General features: G+C 41.7%; 1 protein-coding gene across 1 annotated transcript in view; it reads right to left on the bottom strand.

Annotated features, from left to right (window-relative positions):
* Window positions 1–14,480, bottom strand: part of sorcs3b (sortilin related VPS10 domain containing receptor 3b) — a 227,568-nt gene that overhangs the window by 113,253 nt on the left and 99,835 nt on the right. The window contains exon 2 of the mRNA XM_061911586.1: window positions 12,645–12,712. Coding sequence (XP_061767570.1) covers window positions 12,645–12,712 — 68 coding nt within the window. The remainder of the gene's footprint in view (window positions 1–12,644; window positions 12,713–14,480) is intronic.

Genomic DNA, 14,480 nt, shown 5'->3' on the forward strand with positions numbered 1-14,480 from the left:
TCACTATTATGTTAGCTCCACGATGGACTGGACTCTCACATTATTATGTTAGCTCCACGATGGACTGGACTCTCACACTATTATGTTAGATCCACCATGGACTGGACACTCACACTATTATGTGGGATCCACTTTGGACTGGACTCTCACAGTTATGTTAGATCCACTATGGACTGGAGTCTCACAATTATGTTGGATCCACTATGGACTGGACTCTCATACTATTATGTTAGATCCACTATGGACTGGACTCTCACACTATAATGTTAGATCCACTATGGACTGGAGTCTCACAACTATGTTAGATCCACTATGGACTGGACTCTCACACTATTATGTTAGATCCACTATGGACTGGACTCTCACAATTATGTTAGATCCACTACGGACTGGACTCTCACACTATTATGTTAGAAACGCCGCCGGCTTCTCTGGGCCCGAGATCATCTAAGATGGACTGACGCAAAGTGGAAAAGTGTTCTGTGGTCTGACGAGTCCACATTTCAAATTGTTTTTGGAAATATTCCACATCGTGTCATCCGGACCAAAGGGGAAGCAAACCATCCAGACTGATATCGGCGCAAAGTTCAAAAAGCCAGCATCCGTGATGGTATGGGGGTGTATTAGTGCCCAAGGCATGGGTAACTTACACATCTGTGAAGGCACCATTAATGCTGAAAGGTCCATACAGGTTTTGGAACAACATATGCTGCCATCTAAGCGCCGTCTTTTTCATGGACGCCCCTGCTTATTTCAGCAAGACAATGCCAAGCCACATTCAGCATATGTTACAACAGCGTGGGTTTGTAGTAAAAGAGTGTGGGTACTTTCCTGGCCCGCCTGCAGTCCAGACCTGTCTCCCATGGAAAATGTGTGACGCATTATGAAGCGTAAAATACGACAGCGGAGACTGTTGAACGACTGAAGTTCTACATAAAACGAGAATGGGAAAGAATTCCACTTTCAAAGCTTCAACAATTAGTTTCCTCAGTTTCCAAACGTTTATTGAGTGTTGTTAAAAGAAAAGGTGATGTAACACAGTGGTGAACATGCCCTTTCCCAACTACTTTGGCACCTTAACTATTATTTGCAAAAAAAGAAAAAATAATGTTAATGAGTTTGAAGATCAAATATCTTGTCTTTGTAGTGCATTCAACTGAATATGGGTTGAAAAAGGATTTGCAAATCCTTGTATCCCCTTTATATTTACATCTAACACAATTTCCCAACTCAAAAATGGAAACGGGGTTTTTTAGATTCTTTGTTATTACCATCCATCTGGTTGTGTGTGCAAACATGTCCACACATTTCTCCCTTCCATGTGAATGCGCCCACGACAAGGGCAAACGTGTGTGTCGCTGCCACCGAGTCAGTCCCACACTCTGTGTTCCACCTGAGTGCCCGCAAATATAATTCCTCCACATAATTGGATGGATCGCCGCTGTCTGCTGTCGTCGCCGGCGCGTTAATCCGAAGTGTCCCATTTGACGTTGTTTTTCAAAGACCCCCCCACCCCCCGCCCCCCCTCCGCCCATCACCCCCCAAACGCATTTGTGCCTAAGTGCTGCTTTCAGTCGCCGCGTGAACAAAAACAACAAAAGGAAAATGCTCTTAAGCCACGTTACTGCACGGCTGAAGTTGATACGGCAGACAAGACGAGAGGACGTCGGCCTGCTCCGCCGAGCTATTGTGGCTATAAATCATCTCGGGTTTTTATCCCAGAAATCATGCATGTCCACTTCTTTTCATTACATATCTGACGTTTTTTTTCTCCTCTCCCCTCCCCCGCCATACCTGCACCGGGCGCCTGAACGCACCACCTGAGGCGCTCTCTAATTGACTTACGCCGTTAAGCAGACACTTCCATGATGGAAGACCTTCCCTTACCCTATGTGGGATTTCAAAACGTGTCAAGTCGGGTGTAAATCTTGCCGGCGCCTCTGGTGGAACAGATATTCATTTACGCCGGCTGGACCTGTGGACAATGTTCCCTCTAGTTTTTCATGTGTAGCCCATTTTATTTAATTTTCTTTAAATCATTCTCATTTAGCACAATGAGATGTAAACATGAGATGAAGTGTAAATTCCTGTAACTTCCAGAGCAAAGTGTGAACTCAGTTTCCCAAACCTGACCGGGTTTGGTAGAGTGGCCGTGCCAGCAACTTGAGGGTTCCGGGTTCGGTCCCAGCTTCTGTCATCCCAGTCATGATCTATGTTTCCTTGGGCAAGACATTTCCCCACCTGCTCCCAGTGCCACCCACACTGGTTTAAATATAACTTAGATATTGGGTTTCACTATGTAAAAGGGCTTTGAGTCACTAGAGAAAAGCGATATATAAATAAAATTAAAGTCAACTAATAAGTATATATTTTAGTATGATTTTCATGAGATTATTTTCTAATTGAAGTGACTTTGGAGTAGGAATGTCATCCTTTTCGTGACGCCAATTTTATGTGGCCGAAAAGTCCGACTCTTAAACAGGAACAATAGAGAGTTTGTTACAACAGTTTTAATTACTCACAATCAGATTGAATCGATATGAATTACAGACAGTGTCTCATGGGACGAAAGATGGTGCACCCTCATGAAAGGAATTAATAAGAGCGCACATCAGGCTTGGTCTTCCCTTCTTATTTATACGCTCCATGATGACGTAATTTGTATTATAACAACGTATGTAACTGTCCAATGTTCAGGGTGACTTGACCTCTCATGTCGTGTCCCTCACAATGCATTTAGTTTGGAGGTAACCCTAGGACAGAAATTTTTCACTGCAACTTCCAATGACAAATCTTGTTTTTCATGAGCTATGTACCAGCGTGTCTGTTTGGGGGTCCTACTTTGGAAACAACATGTACCCCATCTCATTTATTTCCCCTTAAAACATTCTCATTTAGCACAATAAGATGTAAACATGAGATAAAGTGTACATTCCTGTAACTTCCAGAGCAAAGTGTGAACTCAGTTTCCCAAACCTGACCGGGTTTGGTAGAGTGGCCGTGCCAGCAACTTGAGGGTTCCGGGTTCGGTCCCCGCTTCTGTCATCCCAGTCATGATCTATGTTTCCTTGGGCAAGACATTTCCCCACCTGCTCCCAGTGCCACCCACACTGGTTTAAATATAACTTAGATATTGGGTTTCACTATGTAAAAGGGCTTTGAGTCACTAGAGAAAAGCGCTATATAAATAAAATTGAAGTCAACTAATAAGTATATATTTTAGTATGATTTTCATGAGATTATTTTCTAATTGAAGTGACTTTGGAGTAGGAATGTCATCCTTTTCGTGACGCCAATTTTATGTGGCCGAAAAGTCCGACTCTTAAACAGGAAAAATAGAGAGTTTGTTACAACAGTTTTAATTACTCACAATCAGATTGAATCGATATGAATTACAGACAGTGTCTCATGAGACGAAAGATGGTGAACCCTCATGAAAGGAATTAATAAGAGCGCACATCAGGCTTGGTCTTCCCTTCTTATTTATATGCTCCATGATTACCTAATTTGTATCATAACAACTTATGTAACTGTCCAATGTTCTGGGTGACTTGACCTTTTATGTCGTGTCCCTCCCATCGCATTTAGTTTGGAGGTAACCCTAGGACAAATATTTTCCACTACAACTTCCAATGACAAATCTTGTTTTTCATGAGCTATGTACCAGCGTGTCTGTTTGGGGGTCCTACTTTGGAAATAACATGTACCCCATCTCATTTATTTCCCCTTAAAACATTCTCATTTAGCACAATGAGATGTAAACATGAGATGAAGTGTAAATTCCTGTAACTTCCAGAGCAAAGTGTGAACTCAGTTTCCCAAACCTGACCGGGTTTGGTAGAGTGGCCGTGCCAGCAACTTGAGGGTTCCGGGTTCGGTCCCCGCTTCTATCATCCCAGTCATGATCTATGTTTCCTTGGGCAAGACATTTCCCCACCTGCTCCCAGTGCCACCCACACTGGTTTAAATATAACTTAGATATTGGGTTTCACTATGTAAAAGGGCTTTGAGTCACTAGAGAAAAGCGCTATATAAATAAAATTGAAGTCAACTAATAAGTATATATTTTAGTATGATTATTTTCTAATTGAAGTGACTTTGTAGTAGAAATGTCATCCTGTTCGTGACGCCAATTTTATGTGGTGGCGTGTGCGGGGACCCCAATTTTTTGTGGCCGAAAAATCTGAATCTTAAACAGGAACAATAGAGAGTTTGTTACAACAGTTTTAATTACTCACAATCAGATTGAATCGATATGAATTACAGACAGTGTCTCATGAGACGAAAGATGGTGAACCCTCATGAAAGGAATTAATAAGAGCGCACATCAGGCTCGGTCTTCCCTTCTTATTTATATGCTCCATGATTACCTAATTTGTATCATAACAACTTATGTAACTGTCCAATGTTCTGGGTGACTTGACCTTTTATGTCGTGTCCCTCCCATCGCATTTAGTTTGGAGGTAACCCTAGGACAGATATTTTCCACTACAACTTCCAATGACAAATCTTGTTTTTCATGAGCTATGTACCAGCGTGTCTGTTTGGGGGTCCTACTTTGGAAATAACATGTACCCCATCTCATTTATTTCCCCTTAAAACATTCTCATTTAGCACAATGAGATGTAAACATGAGATAAAGTGTACATTCCTGTAACTTCCAGAGCAAAGTGTGAACTCAGTTTCCCAAACCTGAGCGGGTTTGGTAGAGTGGCCGTGCCAGCAACTTGAGGGTTCCGGGTTCGGTCCCCGCTTCTGTCATCCCAGTCATGATCTATGTTTCCTTGGGCAAGACATTTCCCCACCTGCTCCCAGTGCCACCCACACTGGTTTAAATATAACTTAGATATTGGGTTTCACTATGTAAAAGGGCTTTGAGTCACTAGAGAAAAGCGCTATATAAATAAAATTCAAGTCAACTAACAAGTATATATTTTAGTATGATTTTCATGAGATTATTTTCTAATTGAAGTGACTTTGGAGTAGGAATGTCATCCGGTTCGTGACGCCAATTTTATGTGGCCGATAAGTCCGAATCTTAAACAGGAACAATAGAGAGTTTGTTACAAAAGTCTTAATTACTCACAATCAGATTGAATCGATATGAATTACAGACAGTGTCTCATGGGACGAAAGATGGTGCACCCTCATGAAAGGAATTAATAAGAGCGCACATCAGGCTTGGTCTTCCCTTCTTATTTATACGCTCCATGATGACGTAATTTGTATTATAACAACGTATGTAACTGTCCAATGTTCAGGGTGACTTGACCTCTCATGTCGTGTCCCTCACAATGCATTTAGTTTGGAGGTAACCCTAGGACAGAAATTTTTCACTGCAACTTCCAATGACAAATCTTGTTTTTCATGAGCTATGTACCAGCGTGTCTGGGTGGGGGTCCTACTTTGGACAGAATGTGTAGCCCATCTCATTTAATTCCCCTTAAAACATTTGCATGTAGCACAATGAGATGTAAGCTTTAGATAAAGTGTACATTCCTGGAACTTCTGGAGCACAGTGTGAACACAGGGTCCCAAACTTGACCGGGTCGATATAGCTCGGTTGGTAGAGTGGCCGTGCCAGCAACTTGAGGGTTCCGGGTTCGGTCCCCGCTTCTGTCATCCCAGTCATGATCTATGTTTCCTTGGGCAAGACATTTCCCCACCTGCTCCCAGTGCCACCCACACTGGTTTAAATATAACTTAGATATTGGGTTTCACTATGTGAAAGGGCTTTGAGTCACTAGAGAAAAGTGCTATATAAATAAAATTGAAGTCAACTAATAAGTATATATTTTAGTATGATTTCCATGAGATTATTTTCTAAGTGAAGTGACTTTGGAGTAGGAATGTCATCCTGTTCGTGACGCCAATTTTATGTGGCCGAAAAGTCCGACTCTTAAACAGGAAAAATAGAGAGTTTGTTACAACAGTTTTAATTATTCACAATCAGATTGAATCGATATGAATTACAGACAGTGTCTCATGAGACGAAAGATGGTGAACCCTCATGAAAGGAATTAATAAGAGCGCACATCAGGCTTGGTCTTCCCTTCTTATTTATATGCTCCATGATTACCTAATTTGTATTATAACAACTTATGTAACTGTCCAATGTTCAGGGTGACTTGACCTCTCAAGTCGTGTCCCTCCCATCGCATTTAGTTTGGAGGTAACCCTAGGACAGATATTTTCCACTACAACTTCCTATGACAAATCTTGTTTTTCATGAGCTAAGTACCAGCGTGTCTGGGTGGGGGTCCCACTTTGGACAGAATGCGTACCCCATCTCATGTAATTCCCCTAAAAACATTCGCATGTAGCACAATGAGATGTAAAATGTCTGTAAAATATATATTTTTTATGAGCATTTCTGTCATTTAGTAACAGCATTTCATGATTAATATCCATAACTTAACATTCAAAATAAATGACAGTGTAGTGTTGGAGTTGTCCGACGTTTTGCGAGGCCCTAAACGCATCAGTGACACTGAGTCGGCCCAGTTCGCACGGGAAACAATGACCAGTTTTGCTCGATACACAGGTTTTTGTTGTGGCTACGGTTGACGATAAAGTGTTCTTGCTCCGTAAAACTGATCGTCCTCGAAAGAAATATTATTGTTTTTATCTTTCTGTCACAGTCACATTGCAAAATCTTACAGGACAAATAGTTATGTTTGTTTTTTTCACGTCAGGTTCAAACACCAAACTATTAAACAAGACAAGAAGCAAGGAATCAAACAGAGACAGGATTCAATTCAGCTCATGAGGAGAGCGCATCGACATGCACCCTGGTACAGTGTTACCCCGCCGCTCTGAGGAGGGAGTTGCACGCCTCCTTCTTTATTTGGGCATTATGCTGCAATTGCACTGGGTCATAAACAGTGCAAAGAAAAGGTGCTTGGAGCGGTGACGGGTTTGCCCCCTCTCTGCTTGTAGATTTCCGGTCCTGATAATACTCATACCGTACTCGGTGGCCTAGTGGTTAGAGGGTCCGCCGTGAGGTAGGTTGGTTGTGGGTTCAAACCCCGGCCGAGTCATACCAAAGACTATAAAAATTGGACCCAATACCTCCCTGCTTGGCACTCAGCATCAAGGGTTGGAATTGGGGGTTTTATCACCAAAAATGATTCCCGGGCGCCTCCCAGGGGGTGAACAAGGAGATGGGTCAAATGAAGAGGACACATTTCACTACACCTAGTGGGTATGTGTGACAATCATTGGTACTTTAACATAACTAACTGATAAGGTCCTTCCTGTGGCTGTCCAAGATCTGAGAAAACCGACACCTCTACGGTGCATTCTATCGCAAACAGTGGCGGTTTAAATGCTGTGCGCCTTTTGCTTGAGAAGATCAAAGACAGCTTTTGTCCTCGCGCAGGGCGACCTTAACTCATAGCAAACAAGTTGCATAGTAAACTTAATGACAGTTATTCTGACAGATTGGATTTTATTTTGCGCGCGCCAATTGCGGAATATTTTTTTTTCCTCCCCCTTTCTTCACCATGTATTCCAAAATGAAATGAGTTCTCTGAGAGGGGAAAGGAGCGTATTAGAAGCTGTGCTACAAACCTTGATTGAGTGAATCCCTACTTATGACCTCAACAGGCTGCAGAAAAGATGCTTGGAGCGGGGACGGGCTTGCCCCCTCTCTGTTTGTAGATTTCGGGTCCTGATAATACTCATACCGTACTCGGTGGCCCAGTGGTTAGAAAGTCCGCCCTGAGGTCGGTAGGTTGTGGGTTCAAACCCCAGCCGAGTCATACCAAAGATTATAAAAATGGGACCCATTACCTCCCTGCTTGGCACTAAGCCTCAAGGGTTAGAATTCGGGGTTAAATCACCAAAAATGATTCCCGGGCGCGGCCACTGCTGCTGCCCACTGCTCGCCCAGGGGGTGAACAAGGGGATGGGTCAAATGCAGAGGACACATTTCACTACACCTAGTGTGTGTGTGTCTGTGACAATCATTGGTACTTTAACTTAACTTTAACTGATAAGGTCCTTCCTGTGGCTGTCCAAGATCTGAGAAACCGACACCTCTACGGTGCATTCCATCGCAAACAGTGGAGGTTTAAAAGCTGTCCGCCTTTTGCTTGAGAAGATCAAAGACAGCTTTTGTCCTCGAGCAGGGCGACCAGAACTCATAGCAAACAAGTTGCGTGATAAACTTAATGACAATTGTTCTGACAGATTGGATTTTATTTTGCGTGCCAATTGCGGAATAATTTTTGTTCCTCCCCCTTTCTTCACCATGTATTCCAAAATGAAATGAGTTCTCTGAGACGGGAACGGAGCGTATTAGAAGCTGTGCTAGGAACCTTGATTGAGTGAATCCCTACTCATGACCTCGACAGGCTGCAGAAAAGCTGCTTGGAACGGTGACGGGTTTGCCCCCTCTCTGCTTGTAGATTTCAGGTCCTGATAATACTCAAACCGTACTCGGTGGCCTAGTGGTTAGAAAGTCCGCTCTGAGGTCGGTAGGTTGTGGGTTCAAACCCCGACCGAGCCATACCAAAGATTATAAGAATGGGACCCATTACCTCCCTGCTTGGCACTAAGCCTCAAGGGTTAGAATTCGGGGTTAAATCACGAAAAATGATTCCCGGGCGCGGCCACTGCTGCTGCCCACTGCTCGCCCAGGGGGTGAACAAGGGGATGGGTCAAATGCAGAGGACACATTTCACTACACCTAGTGTGTGTGTCTGTGACAATCATTGGTACTTTAACATAACTAACTGATAAGGTCCTTCCTGTGGCTGTCCAAGATCTGAGAAACCGACACCTCTACGGTGCATTCCATCGCAAACAGTGGAGGTTTAAAAGTTGTCTGCTTTTTGCTTGATAAGATCAAAGACAGCTTTTGTCCTCGAGCAGGGCGACCTGAAATCATAGCAAACAAGTTGCGTGATAAACTTAATGACAATTATTCTGACGGATTGGATTTTATTTTGCGAGCGCCAATTGCGGAATAATATTTTTTCCCTCCCCCTTTCTTCACCATGTATTCCAAAATGAAATGAGTTGTCTGAGAGGGGGAAAGGAGCGTATTAGAAGCTGTGCTGGAAACCTTGATTGAGTGAATCCCTACTTATGACCTCGACAGGCTGCAGAAAATAACAACCCCTTTTCAAATAATAATTACGATTGAATGCAATTACTGGGGTGGGAGGCACATCAATTGGCTGAGAACAAGGGCACGTATGAATGGAAACAAAAAAGTGAGAGCCAGACCTTGTCAGCTTTCTGCCTCTTCAGCAGGGGCGTCAGAGTCAGTTTTATTGAGGGCTACATGCAAACATAAACCGTATTTTCCGGTCCACAGGGCGCACTGCCAATGAGCGGGCCTATTAAGGTCTATTTTCATACGAAAGGCGCATTAAAAGGGTCATATTATATATTTTTTGTAAATGTAAAAGACTTCCTTGTGGTTTACATAACATGCCTCCACTTGGACAGAGTCTTCTCACCGTCATCTTTCTTTCAGCGGTGTAGCGTGCAAGGACGGGAGTGGAAGAAGTGTCAAAAAGATGGCGCTGACTGTTTTTAATGACATTCAGACTTAACTTCTGTCCGGCTTGCCCCTGACAGTTTGTTTGTGTTTTAGTTTTTCCTCTGTGTGTGTTTTGTATTTCCTGTCTTTAGTTCCTGTCAGCACTCTTATTTTGGTTCAGTTTCCTGTTTGTCTCCCTGAGTGCTGTGTCCCCTCGGCTGCGGCTGATTGGCACTTGGCCACACCTGGTGTCAATCAGCCCGATTTTATTTGAGCCTGTTTTTGTCCTACAGTCGTTTGCTGGATTATTGTCATGTATTGTCGCTCTTGTCGTTGCTACTTGTCGTGTCGTGTCGTATCACATCGTGTCAATACAGCGTTGCGGTAAGCTATGTTTGATAGTGGTTTGTAGCTTGCTGTCTTTTGTTCCCTGATTCCAAGATTGTTTTCATATTATAAGGACGACTTTTGTTTCTTGCTCGATACCTGCTAGCTTCCACGCTAGGCCTTTTTGTTTGTTATCCGCCTTCGTGCGCGCTTTTTGTTCTTGTTTTAGTATTTTTATTAAATCATGTTTTCTCACTCCATGCCTGCCTCAATTTCTGCATCTTGGGGTTGGTCACTAACTAACTTTGACAACTTCCATCAATAAGGGAGCAGCATCTCCTTTTCCATGGCTCACTAGTGCAACAACAACGCCCGAAATGTGTCCCATGGAAAAAACGCCTTTAATAACTAAAGGACCTTGGGTGGATAATGTCAACTCACGACACCGGTATGTTTTAGCGCTTTCATGGCGAGTTTACTGACAGATATAAGAAAGAACTTTACACTACTTTATATTAGAAATGGCAACAGTGGAGGATGAATGTCACATAACAAGAAGAAGCTTATCCACTACGGTGTCGTCACAGACTACAAAGGCAGACGCACGCAAATTTTCAGGTCTTATGCAGATCCCAAATACAGATCAGCAGGTACCAGAAGGTAAGAAAAGTTGCTTTTGCATAGTATTGCGGAAAAAAAAGGCCAGATAATATGTCTTACCTTATACACACAGCATAATAATGCTCCTATGTTGGAGCACAGTACAATCCATCAAGCGGTGTGGCTTCATAACTTACCAAAGTCCTACTAAAACATTTTGATGGATTTTTTTGAGCACCGTGTGTAATGTTCTATATTTTCAATGGAACATATACAATGTTTGGGTTATATACTTGAGTCATATTGCAGTCTACACATATATATCATGTGTGACTGCCATCATATTGCAGTCTACAAGTATCTCTTATGTGTGACTGCCATAATATTGCAGTCTACACATATCTTTGATGTGTGACTGCCATCATATCGCAGTTTACACGTATCTCTTATGTGTGACTGCCATCATATTGCAGTCTACACATATCTCTTATGTGTGACTGCCATCATATTGCAGTCTACAAGTATTTCTTATGTGTGACTGCCATCATATTGCAGTCTACACATATCTCTTATGTGTGACTGCCAACATATTGCAGTCTACATGTATCTCTTATGTGTGACTGCCATCATATTGCAGTCTACACATATCTCTTATGTGTGACTGCCATCATATTGCAGTCTACACATATCTCTTATGTGTGACTGCCATCATATTGCAGTCTACACGTATCTCTTATGTGTGACTGCCATCATATCGCAGTCTACACGTACCTATTGGGTGTGACTGCCATCATATTGCAGTCTACATGTATATTCTATGTGTGACTGCAGTGTACTGGTCACACTTAACATTTCACCAAGCACCAAATAAAATAGCTTCGAGCTCAGTAAGCACAACAAAATCATTCCTTACATTAGGCTCACCATGTTATAAGAGAGAAGGGAGACTGTTGAACAACTTAGGCTGTACATCAAGAAAGAATGGGAAAGAATTCCACTTCAAAAAGCATCCATCGTTCCAGGGGCGACCGGTTGGAGGAGGCAAGAGAGTCCGCAGCTGCCTCTTTCACAGGTGCACGAGGAACGACGCAAGCTCCTCTCATGTCTACGGTAAGAGCCGACTTATTACCACAATTTTCTCACAGAAACCTGCCGGTTGACATGTGGTAGAGAACCATGCTCGCTTGACCGCTCTGTTCCATAGTCAAGCTTCACCTTCGGGAATGTAAACAATGAAACACCGGCTGTGTTTGTGTTGCTAAAGGCAGCCGCAATACACCGATTCCCACCTCATCTTTCTTATTTGATGTCTCCATTATTAATTGTACAAATTGCAAAAGATTCAGCAACACAGATGTCTATAATACTATGTAATTATGCGATTAAAGCAGACGACTTTTAGCTGGGATCGGGCTGGAACAAAATATCCTCACAATCCGTGACGTCACAAGCACGCGTCATCATACCGGGATACTTTGCGTAAAATTTAAAATTGCAATTTAGTAAACTAAACCGGCCTCTTCGACAGGTGCACGAGGAACGACGCAAGCTCCTCTCGTGTCTACGGTAAGAGCCGACCTATTACCACAATTTTCTCACCGAAACCTGCCGGTTGACATGTGGTAGAGAACCATGCTCGCTTGACCGCTCTGTTCCATAGTAAAGCTTCATCTTTGGGAATGTAAACAATGAAACACCGGCTGTGTTTGTGTTGCTAAAGGCAGCCGCAATACACTGATTCCCACCTACATCTTTCTTCTTTGATGTCTCCATTATTAATAGAACAAATTGCAAAAAATTCAGCAACAAAGATGTCCATAATACTATGTAATTATGCGATTAAAGCAGACGACTTATAGCACTTTGATTTGGAGGCGGAATGTCGTCTAAATGTTGTCGTGTGCGGAGGTTCCCGGTTGCCCGAAGATGGGGTGGTCTGCAAAGTTTTAATGTGCTGGACACTTGCAGTAAGTCCTGAGGTTCCCCACTCTGCCGTTTCCTGCCAGAGAACAGATTGGCCTGTTCCACCAGCGCTGCCGGGGAGCTTCATCTCAGGCGCTTTATTAAAACATACTTCACGTGGCCATGGCGATGGATCTTGATTCGCCACACCCTGGCGAGCAGCCGGCACGCCGTAAATTACCAAGCACGCCGTGCCTTCCTCCACTATCATTTTGTTTTAGCTTGATATTTTTGCATGTTTATGGAGTTAGCGCTCACTTACCTCCACAGAGAGCTCTCGGTCACGGCGCCCAGGTTGAAGTCGTACAGTTTTGTCAGGATCAGGATCACCTGCAGCGGAGAAAAAGCCAAGGTGGGTTATTTTATTTTATTTACGGTAAATCCAATCGCAACACGTATTTATTTTTCTTTGGAGGGGAGATGGCACAAAATGAGCCATCAATTCACCCAATCCTCGCACATTTTGCAGAATGGACTTTGAGCAGCGGCAGATCAAAAGTGAGTTTGTAGTACAAACTAGGGTTGTCCTGATAACGACGTTTTGGTACTTCGATACTTTTCAAAGAAAAGGGGACCACAAAAAAAATTGCATTCATCCATCCATCTATTTTCTACCGCTTATTCCCTTTTGGGGTTGCGGGGGGCGCTGGCGCCTATCTCAGCTACAATCGGGCGGAAGGCTTAGTACACCCTCGACAAGTCGCCACCTCATTGCAGGGCCAACACAGATAGACGGACATCTGTTTGAGGAAAACAAAGTCAATAGTACACAATAAACATAAACAAAAACATACATATATATATATATATATATATATATATATATATATATATATATATATATATATATATATATATATATATATATATATATATATATATTTGTGTCTATATATGTGTTTATATATATACATATATAGATACATATATAGAGATATATAAATGCATATGCAAGTATACATATATATGTGTACATATATACGAACACACATACTGTATATACAGTATATACATGTATATTTCTACATATAAATGTGTGTGTATATATGTATATATGTATATATATATATATATGTATATATATATATATATATACATATATATATACATATATATATACATATATATATACATATATATATATATATATATATATAAATATATATATATATATTTGTATTTGTATATATATATATATATATATGTGTACACAGTATATGTATATATATGTGGTATATATAGAGAGAGAGAGATATGTATGTGTGTGTGTACGTATATATATATATATATATATATATATATATATATATATATATATATATATATATATATATATATATATATATATATATATATATTTTCATAATAATATACTGGTTATATAGTTAATAATTATTATAATTTGTTATTGAAAGTAAATGAAAGTGAAAGCTCAGCCTTCTTAAGGTTTTTTAATCAGTCAGAAATATCAAGCAATTAAAATGTGGCAAACATGGTGGAAGTGTGGACATTTTTAAAACATTTTGTACCGGTTGTTTTTTTTCCCCTGCACCGTGACTAGGGAAGGTTGTTTGGATTGGGTCATATAAGTGAATGCTTTACTTCACAAAATATAAAGCACAATACCGCAATATCAGTTTTGGTCCATATCGACCAAAACTGATATTGCGGTATTATGTTTTATATTTTATGAAGTACAGCATTAACCTATATGACCCAATCCAAACAGCCTTCCCTTTAAGTGTGCAAAATATCCTTTCCGTTCCCTCTTTTTGCTGATGGGAGATATTAGGACGACCATCCCTCAGCATGTTCTTTGGACAATGCGTTTCCCGGGAAGGGGAATTGTGGCGGCAAAGCACAGGGGGCGCCAGCGAAATGGCGTGCAAACACATTATTGTCACTCCAATGGTATTATAAAAGACCCCCTGTGGGGATGATCCTAACTCAGCTCAGGAAGTAGAAGAGGAGTGGGGGGGCGTCAGAAACATGGCATATCAAGACCAAATTTCATAAAGCCTGCAAGATAGGTCAGAAGCTCAATTACAGTCAGTTTAAACACATTAACCTTCCGGGACCCGCCGATGGACTCATTAAA

This window comes from Nerophis ophidion, linkage group LG09 (genome assembly GCF_033978795.1).
Source record: "Nerophis ophidion isolate RoL-2023_Sa linkage group LG09, RoL_Noph_v1.0, whole genome shotgun sequence".
NCBI lineage: Eukaryota > Metazoa > Chordata > Actinopteri > Syngnathiformes > Syngnathidae > Nerophis > Nerophis ophidion.